The sequence below is a fragment of the Camarhynchus parvulus genome, chromosome 6 (genome assembly GCF_901933205.1).
Source record: "Camarhynchus parvulus chromosome 6, STF_HiC, whole genome shotgun sequence".
In the NCBI taxonomy this organism is placed as follows: Eukaryota; Metazoa; Chordata; class Aves; order Passeriformes; family Thraupidae; genus Camarhynchus; species Camarhynchus parvulus.
In genome coordinates, this window is record NC_044576.1 from 17,045,155 (window position 1) to 17,062,107 (window position 16,953).

General features: G+C 40.4%; 1 protein-coding gene across 3 annotated transcripts in view; it reads right to left on the minus strand.

Moving 5' to 3' along the window:
- The window catches only part of MARCHF8 (membrane associated ring-CH-type finger 8), an 88,299-nt gene that overhangs the window by 44,825 nt on the left and 26,521 nt on the right, over nucleotides 1-16,953 (minus strand). The window contains exon 1 of one of the 3 annotated variants that reach the window (XM_030950949.1): nucleotides 3,710-3,919. The exons of the other annotated variants lie outside the window; for them this stretch is intronic. Coding sequence (XP_030806809.1) covers nucleotides 3,710-3,739 — 30 coding nt within the window. The 5' untranslated portion in view covers nucleotides 3,740-3,919. Of the gene's footprint in view, nucleotides 1-3,709; nucleotides 3,920-16,953 lie in introns of those variants that run through there. 3 annotated transcript variants of the gene reach the window in all.

Consider the following 16,953-nt stretch of genomic DNA (forward strand, 5'->3'; position numbering starts at 1 on the left):
TTCAGGATTGTTCTCTAAACACTGCTGAAGGTCAAATACATGACCAGGTAGGTCCAAAGCAAAACTGCAATGATTATCATTTGTTATATGCAAGACATCAAAATGCTACTTCACCTCCAGTCTGTTCACTTGCTGTTACTTTAATATGAAGGCACAAATAAACTGGACCAAACCTGAGCTGTGCCAAGACAGCACATCACTCAGCCTTTACTCAAGACTTGCTCAGTGAGAAGCAGCTGCAGCTTGGCACATCTCTGCACTAATGTGCTCATTCAGCTCTTAGACTGGGCTTGTCTGTATTGACAGTCATGTCCTGACTCACTCGAGCTGCACTCAATTCATGGAGATGCACATGGCTGCCTGCTATCTCTCTGTCTCCACCAAACGCTACACAGGTCACATCCCCACTGTATTTCTTCCCATTCTGCAGTCATTCCCAGGAGGGAAGAAACATACAACAGCATTTCAATAGTTTCTGCTCAGATATCAGAGCATCCTGTACCTTTTGGACAATGAGATGTGGAAGTCTGGGGAGGTGTGGTGGGCAGAAACAGCGTCCCTCCTTTTACTGACCCTCCCTTGTCACCAGTGGCCAAGACAGGTCCATGATGAAGAGGCCAAACCCATTACAGTGTTGAGGCTGAAGCACAAGGAGATGACAGCACCTCTTTGTCCCTCCTCCACCAGACCCAGGGGCAGAGATCTCCAGTCTGGCATGCTGCCATCCTCAAGGAGGTGCAGAGGACCCTCCCTTCTGCAGCCTCACCACTGTTTCTCCTCCCAGCCACACCCATGGGAGGAAAGCAGTCACTGTCATCCTCTGCTGCTGGCAAAAGAGGGAGTCTTCCCTGTTTTCTACTGCTTTTCCCAAGGACATCACAGATGGATTTAATTTAAATGCTATTACAATATGATGCTGCCTTTATATCACATAACTAATAACTCCTCTTCCATTTGCTGCTTTAAGACCAATATAAGCATACTCTTCATTTCAGTTTGTGACATTTCTTGCTGCTGTTAAATAGGGAATATTTTAATTGCATTTCTGATTCTTCCATTAGAAGCCTTTATATTCCATTACAAAGAGACACTGAGATAGGAGATGAAACTGGTAAGGAGTTTTATCAAATCAGTCTCAGCCCTGCTGCTTGCCACAGCCTGAATAGAGGGTATGTTGTTTCCTCTTCTGGTTTGATTCCAGCTCTTCATAGTGATCTACAGAAAAATAACAAAAATTTGATTTCTGCCCTTTCCTTCCTTATTTATTACCTTTTTTTAAAATGTTCAGTACAATCTCTCACCTTCCTGTATCTCTAAGTAATGCCGGAAGTGTTCTGTTCAGTCAAAATATTTTTCTCACTCTTAGTTGATAGAGCACATCTTAGGCAAATTTGGAAGATATTTTAATCCAGAACAATTTTCAGACATGTGAAAGTTTATCATCATTGTAACAATGTCTGCATTTTAAAAAATTGTAAAAATCAGAATAAAACTTCTCTTTCCAAGACTGAGATTTTATGATCAACAGTTCATCCATATGATTTTATGATCACGGTCCATCCAGATCTCTCATGTTTCAGCTTCTTGAATATTCTGAGGAACTTCTGAAGCATGGGCAAAAGCCCAACCACTTTCATATGACACATCAAACATGACATTTTCACCTGGGCCCAAACTGGTTTAAGCCAGGGTGAACATGTTTGAGTCCTCCCTGTGCAAACCATGCTGCAATTGTGGTTTTCTGATACAGTGATAGTATTAGATAGTATTTGATTATAAAAAAGAGTTAATAAAATCAGTTGAGTGGAGGCTGAGTACAGATGAAATCTGAATGTGGATAGTTGAAAAAGAACAACATAGAGACACTTTTAGAAAACCTAATTTTAAATTATCAATATATTACACAAGCAAGTGCAGAAATAACTCTTCCTTCCCCATACCCTGATGACTAGATAAGATAACTCTGGACTCTAGGTGTAACTGAGCTGCAGAACAGTAAAATACACGTTTTTGTTAAAAAAATCCTTAAGTCACACAATTGTGAATACATCTCCACTGACTTCAGTCAATTAACTGAATGCACAAGACCCTTTAAGTCAAATAAAATCAGATAAATAATTCTGCTAGCCAGCTTCCATGAAAAAAGGATCTTACACATTGAAAGGTCATACATTCAGTTGTAAGAGAATATTAGACTGCCAGCTCTCTATCTTATGGCAAATATTGAAGCATCTGCAAAATTCAAGTAGGAGAGCAATTCTCAGTGTATGCACAGCATATGAATTTGAAGTACTTTCACATATAAAGTCAAAAAAAGCTTTTAAAGTTTTAGAGTCAACATTTCAAGCTATTTAGGACTACCAAAAGCATACATGTGTCCCCCTAACAAAGCCACAGACCGATAATGTGTGGGACAAAATCCTGTAACTTCCAACTGTTAAAAGGCACAAAGGAAATGTCACTAAACAACATATTCTTGTGTACATGCAAATTTTATTTAGGTGATCAAGTCATCTTGGAAGACAACATACTGGCAGGCAGCATACATTTATGCCAAAAACATGTGACCATTAATCTCCTGAAGGATTTCACATAAAGCTGATAATTTTTGTTTCCACCAGCAATGCTTATTTACTAAATCCTGGACTGGACTTCAAGCTATCATTTTGAAAAGAAAACAACTAATCTGCACAGCAAAGCACCATTCTGTCCTGGTTGTCTAGCAGTGACTCTTGATCTTTGCACTGTCAAGTTTATCACCCCACTAAAATAAATAAATAAACAACCAAATAGATAGATAAATGCCAATTTCCCCAAAGCTCAAGCAGATCCCCAAGAGGCAGGACACAAACCCACACCGCGCAGCTCACAGCCAGAGGCACACACACACACACACACACACACACACACACACACAAGCACACTTCAGACAAACAAAGCAAATAACATTTGAACATTCTTGCCAAATGAGACTATGTGTTTGTGTACCTCCCTCTCACACACATGCACAAACCCACACATTACACAGCAAATAATGCTCACAGAACAGAACAAAGACCCTCTGTTATTGTTCCATAAGGTTTTGCAAAATCCCCTTCTTTGTCTAAAACTGAATTAACAGTACAGCTAGAGCCTTAATAATTTAAACATACAAAGCTTGCAAAGACAGACTATGGATTTCTTTTAGAGCAACTGGAAACATTAGAAAATGCAGATATGCTTTGAGAACAGAAGCTCCTATTAACAAGCATCTTTATTCAGCAAATTAAAAGTAGCAAATATTGCAGCCATTCAAACACAGAACCACTGAAAAGACACACTGGAGCTTAAGGCTTATCACATCCAGCTGTGTTTTAACAGAATCTCTTAAGGTTACCTTCCCCCCAAACTGAAGTCCTAAATAACCAATAAAATTAAAAAGCTACCTTAAAGAAAAACAACTCAAAAATTTCCAAAAACCAGCAAGCTGTCTCCCTATTTTTAAACCCCAGCACCTTTAGAAGGTCAGTGTGAATGAAGGAAACATGTTAAAAGAAAATAATGCATCTTTATAACTAGAACTGAACAAAGTATGACACTAAAAAGGATCATTCAGGTAGCACTCTAAGGAGGAACCTCTCCACCAGCCTCCCTTGACAGAGGCTGCCCTGACACACAATTCTCTTGCAGGGCTCAACAGCATCCCTCTGCTGACGAGACATTCTCCTACCTGAAGCTTCATTTTCCAGCATGAATGCATGTGTGTATCCTCAGTGCAGCTTTTCCTGGTTGCATGACTCCTGTTCTTCAGACTAAAGAGACAGAGGGGTTTAAGCAGAGCTGCAGTGTGCCCTACATTTGGTTGCAGATGAATAAAAAGAGTTGGTGCAGTACTTGCCTGGGCTTGTTTAAGTCGCCTAAATATAAATACTAGTGTAGCTTAAACTAGACTAACTACTTCCTCCAGCTGATTACAGTGAAAAGAGCTTGTGATGAATAATGCATGAGAGCTCCTATGTACATGCTCCATTCCTTGCAGCAGCTGATGTCCACCTCTCCGCTTCCCCACAGCAATCCTGAGCAATTTTTGTGCTATGAAGCGTAACAATTTTCCAAATGTCCAAAGAGTAAGGAGGATGATCCTTCCAGATCCATTTTCCTTGCTCATTAGTCAAATAAGCTGGTGATTTTCTTTTTTCTTTAAAAAAAGTGTACACAGCTACAAGTCAAAGAAGGCATGATAAGCATAGAATCACGTCTCTGGGACAACATAACACTTGTAAATTCAGTTCCTTATATATTAGTTTTTCTTAAGGGCTGTGATGCAAGAGAAGCTGTGTAAAGATAAGCCCTGAAGACAGCAAAAGAATGTGTCAGACCAGAAAATAATACTGTACAAAGAAGGTGGAAAAAAATGCTTACTGCAGTTGGCGAGTTCAGTTGCCTGTTTAAAGAAAAAAAATTGTTCCGGAGAACTTAGGGGGTGGATTAATATGGGGGATAAGTTCACACGCTTATTTTTCTTAAGCAAAAACTTTTGCTGTGTCAGTAAAATTTTTCAAGCCAATTACAAAAATAATTTTCAGGTATTCCAAAGAGGGAAAAAACAGAAGAGTAATTTGCAGGTAATTTATTTGCAAACACAGTTACTGCAATAGCCAAGTGTTAGTTGTAGATTCAGGTCTATTTATCAGAATTATTTTGTTTCAATTTCCTTGTTAAATACACATTAAGTTATTTGGCATTCCTGTACCAGTTAACCCACTGCAATCCGAGTGACACTGCTGTCCAAACACAACTGACAAAGCTCTCAAAAGCCATTAGATTCCTGTAAAGGAAATGTGGCTTGTCAGTCTCTCAAGCAACAAGAGTTAGGACCAGAGGAAATGGCCTCAAATTGCACTAGAGGAGGTTTAGGTTGGTTATTTGGAAAAATTTCTTCACCTAAAGGGTTGTTAAGTGTTGGAACAGGCTGCCCAGGGAAGTGACTGAGTCACCATTCCTGGAGGTTTTTAAAAGATATAGTGCTCAGGGCTGTGTTTTAGAGGTAGACTTGGGAGTGTTAGATTAATCACTAGACACAATGATACTGAGATCTTTTCCAGCCTAAATGATTCTATGATTTACAGTGAGAGAGTTCATGCAGTTTCCTAAATTCTGAACTATGGCTCTTCAGTTTGGCCATAACTTAATTCTCTAGACAGCTCTGAAATCACATGTCTCAGGTCACATCAAAACTAAAGGGACAGTTCCTGTTTTCTACCTCCAATTCACACAAAAGATGACAGAGGAAAGATGAAGATAACAGAGACTAGAAAGAGAAAGGGATATTCAAAATATTAGAGTCATCTGAAGCTCAGTTACGACTGCTTGTTACTTTGGAAGGACTCCTCTTTCACCTCGGCTAAAGGTGGTCCTCCTGCATGGATCAAAGCTCATAAACGTATCAAACTTATGTCTCTCTAGATGACATTATCCAGACAGTTACATTTATTGTTGTGCTTTTGCTGTGATACCCTGTGACCTCAGGAATATGATACACACACCATAAGGCACAGAAGAGGATTTACCTTTCCATCAACAGCAATTTTTTTACAGACCAACTCCATCTTTTTACTCTCATCACTTCTTGGCACATTAACTTCTAAACTGAAGTTTTCAGAAGACTGCACCCCATTCAAAATGCAGTTTTACCACAAAGTTACATGGTACAAATCTGGTGGCAAAGATCACTCTGAAAATACTTCATTTCCCATGTTCTCCCTCTTACTCAAGGTCAAGGACAACACCCTGAACTAGACAGACCTTTTGTCTCATCCAACACAGCTGGTCCCATATCCTGTGCACTCAGTAACACAGAATACTCCTTTTAAAAAAGAAAAACTCCAATGCTAAATCATATCCACATAAGCATTATCAGCTCTTGGCTGATATAAAAAGGCTATGGAAACACTTCACTTACCAATATCTACAGATAAACATACCTCAAGGAGGCAAAGTATCTTAACATATAAAAACTGAGGCCTTAATATCTTCCTTCAGGCTCCTCCATTATGCTTTAAAACGTGGGGACCAAGAAGCTTCCAGAGAATTAGCAGGGCTTCCTATGGTGAGAAAGCAGGGATTCTGCATAAATCCAGCCTTGTATGCCAGGTAAGCAATCAGCCTGCACACGACAGATGCAGAGCTACTTTATAGAGAGAGCTTCTGTCTCTGCAAAGGAAGCCAAAAGGGCTACATCTTGTTAGCAATCAAACTTCTGCCTTAGCTGAACTTGGGCTGCTGTGGATTCACTACCCAGATGTTTTCTTTCATATCTGGAAGATAGTGTTGAATTCTGAGAATTTTTCTTCAAAGGCTCTAACTCTGAGGCTAATGGACATGATTTGCTGGAGGGGAGGGGGAAAATCATGCCATAAATACACATTTCTAAGGCTTCTATAAAGGGAAGCATGCTATCTAAGCTCAGTTAAAAATTTCACATAGCCCTTTGGATATTTACCCTCTTCCTCTTAGTACTTCAGGAGGTTAGGTGAAAGGTTATTAAGGCTGGTTTCTAAATTCAGTAGGTGTATTACAAAGAATTTATTTTATTTCACCATTACAAAGAATTATGCAAACACAACAAGCTGGAAGAGAAATACAGTGTAATTACGTTCTGCACCAGTGTTACATCAGGGAACTCTCAGCAGAACTATGTGTGCACATGGCCCACGGTACTGACCCCATAACGCCAGGTGTTACGTGTAAGTTTCTGGGAGAAGAAAACCAGAACATAAACAGATGAGCATGACAGTAATTAAACACATTTTATTATTGCATACCATTTCTTAGATAATTCTCTCCACTGCATATTCAACTTAAAATGTAATGAGAGAATTAAAGCCTATCTGCCTTCTAAAGAGGGTGCTTCACAGGGATTTCCCTAAAAAAAAAAAAAAAAAGTGGTTTCCGAAGTTTTCAAAGAATAATGAGCTCAACCAGTTTTTTAATTCATCCATTCATTTGACATCATGGGGTTTGGACTAAAAACCTGCTTGTCCATTGACAGACATCCACTCCTATACAAAACCTCCAGTTTCTATGTATCAGACCTTCAGGGAAAAAACCACACTGGAAAAAAGAATACTGAAAGTCTAAAGCCATGTGGCAAAAAACTCTGAAGTGACTTGAGTTCATGGATTTTTTAAAGGGATGTGCGACATTTGACTTGAGTCTTGAGTCTTGAATCCCGAAATAAAGCAAGCTACTGCTTGGGTTTTTTTTCAAAATACTGCAACCTAACCAATGTGTTAAGTCTTATGTTTGAAAAAGAGCAGTTTAAAAATTAAAGGCATTCAGTTGAACAGCTTTATATTTCATTTAATATGAGCAACATTTTGTAGAATTCTCCTGAATGCCTGAATAATCATGTTGCCAGTGTGAAAGAAAGAGATGCAGGAAAGGCCTCGCCAAAGAACAGTGCTTAGCAAAATCATCTTTCATTCATGTGCACTTAATAGGTGAAACTTCAAATAATGTGTGTAGAGTAAATTCAGAGATGTATCACTTCAATTACATGCTTATGCTAGGGGCCAAGCTGAATCATTTTGGTTAAGTATTTAGCTACTGGCTGGCCAGTTAATTTTACATTCAAATTTGGTACAGTCTATTTAGTTTCTCCCATTTTTAAATAACTGCAGCCTCCTGGGGAAATTCTGTACTCGACCATCTGCTCATTTCCTATAAATCCTCCTTTCAGACCTTACACAAATTTCTGAGCTGCCAATCAGAACTTCTTTGATGTCTGGGTGAACAAAACCCCAACTATTCTGAATTAAAACCTGCAGTACAAAGAGATTAGTTATCCCTGATCAGTAAAATAAGAGCAGCGAGCGGGTTACTTCTCTTGAGGTGTTCTGCAGCACACCTCAAGCAGCAGATACACTCTTAGGGAATGAGCACTTATGGTCCTTCCCTGGCCACAGGACAGTCACGAGCCAGGGGCAATTCACCTCACATTTTCAGCCTGTTAATCTCTGGAGTGTCTGTGTGTCCAAGCACCTTGTTTGCTAACATCTCAGTTGGTACTGCCCAGGAACAGCTGATGGATGTTTCCTAGGCCTATGCTCAAAGGAGGGTTGAGGGAAGGGAGAACCAGCTTGAATGGCTTAAAGTGTAACGGGAAAAGATAGCTTAAGGAGATGTTAAATACCAGACAGTGTTTCCTGTCCGTGCATTCCCATAGTCATGCTTGTGCAAGCACTGCTCTGCTCTTCTCTGGCTTGTGAAACACTGCAGGCTGTGCAGATCCAATGATACACCAGACATCTTCCAAACAAACACGGCTGAGGGGAGTTCCAGCAATTAGGAACACTGAACAAGCTAATGAACTTTGATCCTGCAGATGCTTCTCCAAGTGCATGTGAATTTCACAGTAGAAAAAAGTAGCCAAGATTTTATAGCCGTTTTTAATTAAATCAGCACCAGTCTCCAAACTGCACCAAGTGTTAACAAATTCCACATAAGCCACTCTTCCAACACATGCTTCTGTGGAAAAGGCAGAAAGACAGCAGTATCTGTTGGAAGGAGCTGACTTTTGTTGATGCCTGTGTCTAACTCAAATACTGCAACAGGCAAGTCACAATGCTGCAAGCAATTAAGAGCTGCTTACCCAAGAACTGTGAGTGTTAATAAAGCAACTACAAAACAATACTGGGGTATAACAGTAGGATCTGAAGAATTTTTCAAAAAAGAGTTAAAAGACTGACTACAGAAAAAAACAAAGCAAAACCAACCAAAACTCCAAATCCACAAAAAACAATTCAGACTATCAAAAACTGGACGGTTGAACATGAAATGAAATGACCAAGCAAGTAAGGGGCATATGGGGCTCAGTAAGGCTTTTATTTCCCCTCAATTCTATATTTTTGACTCTGTTTTGCTTTTGGCCTCATAAAATAGAACAGAGTTCAGACCAGTGCCCTGCAAACAAGTTCTCCCCAACAAAAACTGCACAGGCAGGAACTAGTTAAGTCACTTTCATGAACATTTGAGAAATCTAGGAGAAAAAAGTGAAAACCAGAACTTTGCTATGAAGAGGAACTGTATGGGCTTCCTCAAAAGTCTCTCCAAAAAATCCCCAAAACAACAAAGGAAAACCAAAAACCACCCAAAAAAACTCACCCCAAGAAACAACCCATCAGATTCAAAAATCACAACAGTTAAAACCTACCCAAATATGCAAGAATTCACCAGAAGAAAGACAACAGGCCAAGGGGTTCAAGGTTCTGCATTAAACGCCCCCAAAAATTCTGATTATAAACCAGAACATCAGATTTAGTTATTTCTGTCCTAATGACTCCACTGAAAACCAGAAACACTATAAAAATGGGTTGATCTCATCTGCTTCCTTCACTCTGCAATCCAGAGACTTGGGTGTGCCTCAGGTTTACTACAGGTAGGCCGAGAGAAGTCAGTGTTAAAAAAGGACTTTAACAATGTACTTCTTGTGGTCCAGCTGGGTACCCCTCCATCATTCTTTGGATAGATGGGAGCACCAGAGCCTGCCACCGAGTTCCTGGTGGGACATGTGTGAGCAGTAAGACCACAGGGAACATCTTCTTGAAGAGGATAGATCAGGAGAGTGTATTTCAAAGGGGGTGAGAGGAAAGATACCTGGGTTTTACTGGATGAGGTGCTGTGGGATGGCACTTCTAAAGCAGTTCCTTTAAATGAGCAGCTGTAGCACCAGAGGTAGAGAGAGGTCAGAGAGAAGCCTTTAAGGAATTGCTGGGCTATAGTAGTTATTATTTATTTTCTAGATGTTTACAGGTGGGTTTGTGTTTCTGACTGAAACTAACCAAGCTGCTAAAATATTTAGACCTAGATATCAGAACTCTTGAAAGCAAATATTTGAATCTGGAGATCCAGCACAATCAATACAAATTTTGATCACTTCTGGGGGCATCGTGAGGATTCCTGGCAGTTTGGAAGCAGAGCAGCAGGGCTGGACAGAGCTGAAACTGGGAATGCTTTCAGGAGAAAGCACTGCCACCAGTCATGCTCAGCATGGGACTGGCTGGACTGGGGGCAGTTCAAAATGCTCATAAATCTAGGAACAGCAGCAGTGCTCTTTGTTGCATCTACACTCAAGAAGAAACAGAGGTTTATAGATGATAAGGGGGAAAACCCCAGGATTAAACAGTCTGGTGTGAACATGATCTAGCTGGAACTGAAGCTCTGAGAGGACAGGATGTCTCTCCTTCTCCCCACCTGCATTCATGGGAAAGGACCAGCTTCCCATGGAAACTGCAAGGTCCCATACACTTCAGTCAGTTCATTCCAGTAACCATTAAAATGCAGCTTTCAGAATGGCATTAGGTATTCAGGCTCCAAAACACACAAAACAAACACTGTAAATGAAACTCTCATACCTGGGCACATTACCCACTATTGAAATTCTCCCCACTATCTCTTGCAGAAGAAACATCCCCTACAGCAGCTGTGCTCAGGATGTGACTGGGAGGAAGTGCTGCCTTATTGCAATCAGGCTCACCCCATCTGTTGGTTGGGGCTTTTTTGCCAGTCTGTTGTCTCCTGTTAACATTTTTCTAAAGGTCTGTTTTAGCTCAGTAGAACTCCCACCCTTACTATGTCTGATATAGAGGAGTGTTTCCTTCTATTTCTCTTCTCAAATGTTTCCATCTAAAAATGGAACAAATGATACTGATATAAAACATGTTCCATTGGTGAAGATCTGACTGATGACAGATTTGATGTTAGCCTTCTCAAATTAAGATGTCTCTGCTGTTTCCACAAGATTGGTACTAAGCCAGGCATCAGTCAATATTTTCAATAATAATATGGAAATTAACTTTAAGAAAACAGCATAGGAAACTCTCTGCCAGTTATATATACAGGTGACACAAAGCTTAGCAGGCTGATGAGGCTTACAGACACTTCACAGATACAGAGCACATGAAACTGATTTGGGGGAAAAAACCCACGGTACTAAAACTGCCTTTTATTTTCACTGAAGTCACACAGGCTGTGATTGCAAATTTTGTGGGTTTCAGCTTACAAAGCAGAAGTACAGTAGAGGATTAGCTGTAGAAAGCTGTAGAGAAATGACAAGTGAAAATGAGAACCTGAATGGGGTTTGAGGACAGGATCAATGCCATTCACCCCTGCATTACAGCAAGCAGAGTTTTCAGTTTTCCCTCTGAACTGCCAAGGTAGCATTGGAGAACTGAGAGAGGACAAAAACTGTAAAGCCACTGAAATTCTACCAGCAAGAGCAGCACAGCATGTCTTGTAATTAAGACACTTGCTTTTCCAGTGTCCCAACCTTTACTTTCAAACAGGACAAGAGGGGCCCCAAAAGGATACCTTTCCATCCCTCATTCTCCCTGTCCCATTTACAGCACTGAAGGAAACACCCTATTGGGTAAGACTCCAGAATTTTATCTGTAAGTTTTTAGATAAAGTGGATGACCTCACATGTTTTCAACACACAGGTCTAAAAGCAGAATTTAAGAGACTGTTTCAATTACTCAAAAAAGAGTTGCTAGCAACGAGCAGGCAAAGAACTTCTGTGCGCTGTGATGGTGGCTGGCATGGAAACAAACTACAGACAGAAGCTTTACCCTTCATCTTCAAATCAAGGCTGAAAGCTGAAGCGCCACTTCCAAATACCATGAGTTACAGATTTAGTGTAAAGGGGTAACTACATGCAACATAACACAGGTAATTCCAAGTCAGATGTGGCCACCCCTGCTGGCCTTCAATGTCACAAACTTCAAAGGAATAATTAAAATAAAACAAGCCATTTTCAATGAAACAGTTTTGGGGGTGGGAGGTACTACTTTTATGCTGACTCTAACTAGGAATTAGGACAATTAACCCTTTATTACCAGTGCCTAAAAATTACATATATATCTATATATAGATATATCTATAACACAGACACAGAATCACTAGTTTGGAAGAGACCTTCAAGATCATTGAGTCCAACCCATGCCCTAACACCTCAACTAAACCATGGCACTGAATGCCACATCCAATCTTTTTTTAAACACATCCAGGGATGGTGATTCCACCACCTCCCCAGGCAGACCATTCCAGTACTGTATCACTCTTTCTCTAAAAACTTTTTCCTAATATCCAACCTATATTTCCCTTGACACAGCTTAAGACTGTGCCCTCTGGTTCTGTCAGCTGCTGCCTGGAGGAAGAGACCAACCCCCACCTGACTCCAGCCACCTTTCAGGAAGTTGCAGAGAGTGATAAGGTCACCTTTGAGCCTCCTTTTCTCCAGGCTAAACACCCCCAGCTCCCTCAGTGGTTCCTCACAGGGTTTGTGTTTCCAGCCCCTCTCCAGCCTCGTGGCCTCCTCTGGACATGCTTGAGTGTCTCAGCGTCCTTCCCAACCTGAGGGGCCAGAGCTGGACACAGCACTCAAGGTGTGGCCTCAGCAGCGCCAAGCACAGGGGGAGAAGGTATATACAGACATACAGGTGTGTATTTTCTGATTTGCATATTAAAAACATACAAAAATAGGTGTTTTGTCTAAAACTTTAATCTGTACTCCAACATGCCTGTTCCCCTTCTGCATGAACTTCATCACTGTGTAGTGATACAGATTTTTTTGCTTGCTGATTTGGAGCAATTACAAGACAAATAGTCAAGTTTTTTGCATTAATCACAGAAGAGAACCAGCTCAGTCCTATTCCCAGATGTAAGAGAGAAGATATATTTTCTTAGATTAAGCACAAATCAGCACTGGCAGTACCCAGTGGTCCTAATTTGCTAATGTTCCCGTGCTACCCTAATGCTTTCCTTCTCACTCCTTAACTTAAAATAGCTATGGTTTAAAGTTCACAGGTATGCAGTAGCTGTGTTTCATTTCTCCCAGATATCCCAACCATGGAGCATGAAAACAGAAACCCTTCTCTTTAGGAGACACTACCACAAATCTGCCTGTAGATGTTTCAGTAACTCTTTTTTAGGCTCCTCTCTAAATTCTAGGAAAAGGATAATCTCATACTTTTAAGAATTTGATGCCAATTCATAATTATCACAAGATATTACATACAATACACTTAACTAATGAATACATCTACACACTAGAGAGTGAATTTAACTTAAGAGTTAGAAAAAAAATTTATTGACTTTTTAGATAAAAATACTCATCTTTCTATTATATATCATATCTTCTACATCTGTGAGACCTAAAACAGTGGTTTTCCAAGGTGTAAGTACCAAAGAGTAGGAGATACAATTATCCTCCAAGGCAGTGATGCACACTGGATATCTGTGACTCCAAATCCAGCTTTGATAAAGACCCCAGTGGGTTACACAAAAAATTTAGATGTACACCCCATTTCATTACTTTAAGGTCTCTGAAAAATCTAAGCATAAGATGCAAGCTTATTACTAAAAATGTTCTAATCTTAAGAATACACCAAAAATTGCTTCCACACTCATAGAATCTGAGTATATGAATATCTGCACTAAACACACCTACTTCCAATTCCCCTGACAGATGCACAACATGTGTGCAAAGCATTTGGTGACACAGCCCCAGATTCCTGCCTCCAGGAACACCAGAAATGCTGCACCCCTAAAGAACATGGTGGAAACATGCAGTGCTCACTCAGCACAGGGGTGAAGTTAAATGCTGCAAACTCAGCAGCATTTGACTCCTCTCCCTGACACTAACAGCCACCTGTAGTCCAGATGCACAAGGAATCAAATGTGGTCTACATTCAAGCAAATGAAAAAATTATAAACAGGCCACTTGTACTCATTTTCATCAACATCAAAGTAGTGCTAATTTACAGGAAGAGAGGACTGGGCTGTAAATGAACTTAAACCTTGACAAATAGGTGAATTCTGCTCCTTCCTTTGTTTTTGGAATTCAATTCTTGACTCCTAAAAAATGAAATTCTGAATTTCAACCATTGACCTCACAGAATATACACATGGGCTTGCTCAGTAATAGAAGTATGCTTTGACTTGTGGCTGTCATGCAAAAATCTCTGTAAGAAATTTCCTAAAACAGGAGCTATGTCTTCTGCCAGAGAGAAACATGTTTAGTAGCAGATGAGAGACCATCACTTCTGGGACCAAGAGAAGCTAAATTAATCCCAAAGGTGGATTTTGTTTCTGGGTGTGAGGATTATTGACTCAGAAGGTTGTACTCCTAACAGCTTAGATTTCAGCAAAGCAAGGAGGAGCAACTTCTGAAGAACAACTTCCCCTGGCCCTGTCAAGAATTATATATACGTGGCATAAAGGCCAAGTAGAATTAGCTAAGTTCAAGCTAAGCCTATGTATAATTTTGCTAAAGTTTTAACTATAAACCACTGGGGTGCAGGATTTAAGGGGAATCAGCAGCTTAAAACTAGACACAGTTTTAAAACTCCCTGAGGTTCAAGTACATTAAGGGTACTACACCATGCCTCCCTGGCAGAATTGTTAGTCTTCCTTCTTCTTTCAAAACAACCCAAAACAAAACACCCTAAAAAACAACTCCAAACACAACCTACTTTATTTTACCAGGCAAAGAAACACATCTGTCTGAAAGATCAAATCAACGAAGTCATTCCTTATGCATCAACGCATGAGGCAAAACATCCTACGGGAGGAAAGACCATCTGTACTTCTGGGGTGTCTCATTTACAGAAATTACATTTAATGGACAGCAAACTTTAAAAATCAGTCTGCAGGAATCTGACAGCCTCACTTGAAAGAAACAATACAGACAATGGATGATGAAAATCACTGCACACTAGAATCAAGTCTTGACTAATACTTTGTCGAGCTGTGGTGATTTCATCAACACAGGTATTTATATGCACATATACATCACTGTGGGATCATGACTGACACACACATCTCATTAGAAGGCAAACAAACAAGAATGCTTCTGCCAGGGAAGAAAAAAAAATAAACTCCAAAGTCACGAGCTCACATCCAGGGCTCCCTTTATGGAAAGCTGTTGCACATTAACATACACCAGAAACATTAACAGACCTGCAAAACACCACCAAAGCATACATGACTATCATGTAATTAAACTGCATCAGCACTTTTGGAATACAATATTTTCTGAGGAATGACTCTCAGCTTCCTTAAGTGAGCTGCTAATAAGAGCCAGACAGATTTTGTTAATGTCGGAGAGGTGGTTTAAAATTCAGATTAATGCAACTGCCAGAGATCATAATCATTAACTCTAAGTTTCTGGTCTCGAGACATCAAAGTAAGGACCTCACATGCAATAAGCAAAGTCAAAACAGAGATTGTAAACAAATGAGTGATTATAAGCAAACTGCAAAATCTGAAACGGCTGAAGCTTCTTCTCTAAAGAATCACTACCTAAATCTCTGCTGCTGTATCTACTGCTGTTAGTTTTCATAATGTTTACTGAATTTTTAAAAGAGTCTTCTCTTTTCCCTCAAAATCCTTTCAGAAACCACTTCCCACACTTTTCCTTTTGTAATTCATCCCCACTCAGCAGCCATCTGCTCCTTTCCTCACACACACATGCTGTACACACTCCAAAACAAACACAATGCAGAATCAAACAGCGTGATCTGACTTTTTTGTTAGGACTGCTCAAGCAGGAGCAGCTCCCTCCCATGCCATCCCCTCCCTCCCACTTCCTGTCTCCTCTCTTCCCCTTTCACTAGGGTTTGCTGGGAATCAGCATGTGCTAGCTTCCAAGAGTAGGGCTTGAGAGGACCAGCTTCTCATCCTGCACTCAAGCACAACAAGAGCAGAAGAAATTCAGGAAAGACACAACATTTTGCACATGCACCACGACCGAGACTGAGCAGTGCTCACCACCAGGAGGAAGACCCCTCTGCTCTCCACATACCCCATGCCCACCATGTTCTGTAGCAGAGCTTTGGGCCATCAGCTCAAGTGTCTGCAGACTGGGACTCTGGCAAAGCAGACATCTCAAAGGACCTAGTGACAAAGGCTTCCAGCTACTCAGCTTTTATCCATACACCTGAAGTCCTTTACAAGGCTAGTCAGCAGCGCCAGCCCTCTTTCACAGATGGGAGTCAGGATAGCACAAGAACCCAAAGGATTTGCCCAATGCCATCTAGCAGGGTGGTAAAACAACAGCAAATCCCAGATTACAGACCTGGCTTAATTCAGGTCTGGCTTCACTCTGTGTGCTTCTTGACAGTCTTCCAGGTACCAAAGGCAAAGTAAGTCATGCTCTTGCCAGGAACACATGGGACCGCAGAAGAAAGCCCTTAAGCTGGCAAGAGGCAGGAAGAGTAGAAAGTGTAACTTCTTCTGAGAAACGCTTTATGATCCATTGATAAACACCAAATGTAAAACCCAAGATTTGAATTGTCAGGAAAGGTCTGGATGGGAAAGGTCTTCACAATTCCCATCCACTCTGAGCTTATGCCTACAAGAAGTACAGCAGGAGAAGTACATTCTGCTTCTCACAGAAAAGATAAAGAATACTCAGACAAAAACTCTTCCATAGTTAGCTAGTATTGATACAAGGCAAACTTCAGAAAGGAAAAATACCGGGCCCCATGTTAATATGTGACAGCTACACATAAACACACAAATCACTGTACAAAAAATAAAAGGGGTAAAATTCACAAAGGATTTACAGCCTGGTTGCTTAATGAATTATTTAGTTTGATGGGCAAGCAAAACCAAACACACCCACACAGAGCATTACAAAGCCTGAGTATCTGGACCAAATTCAGCCACTCAAGAGACCAAATTCACAGCTCAAAGTCCAAAAAGTGAATGGAGAAAGTCAGAGTGCTTCTGTACCTTAAAAACAGCTCTCAAAGTGTCACTCTAGATTCAACAACATAAAACACACATCTTTACCTTGAGAATACTGATCTATGACTACAAACTCTTGCAAATGCATCAATTGCCTTTTTTTCCCCTAAGTCCTGCTTTTCCAGTAAAATGTGATTTATTTGAATCAATAGGCCATAGTGCCTT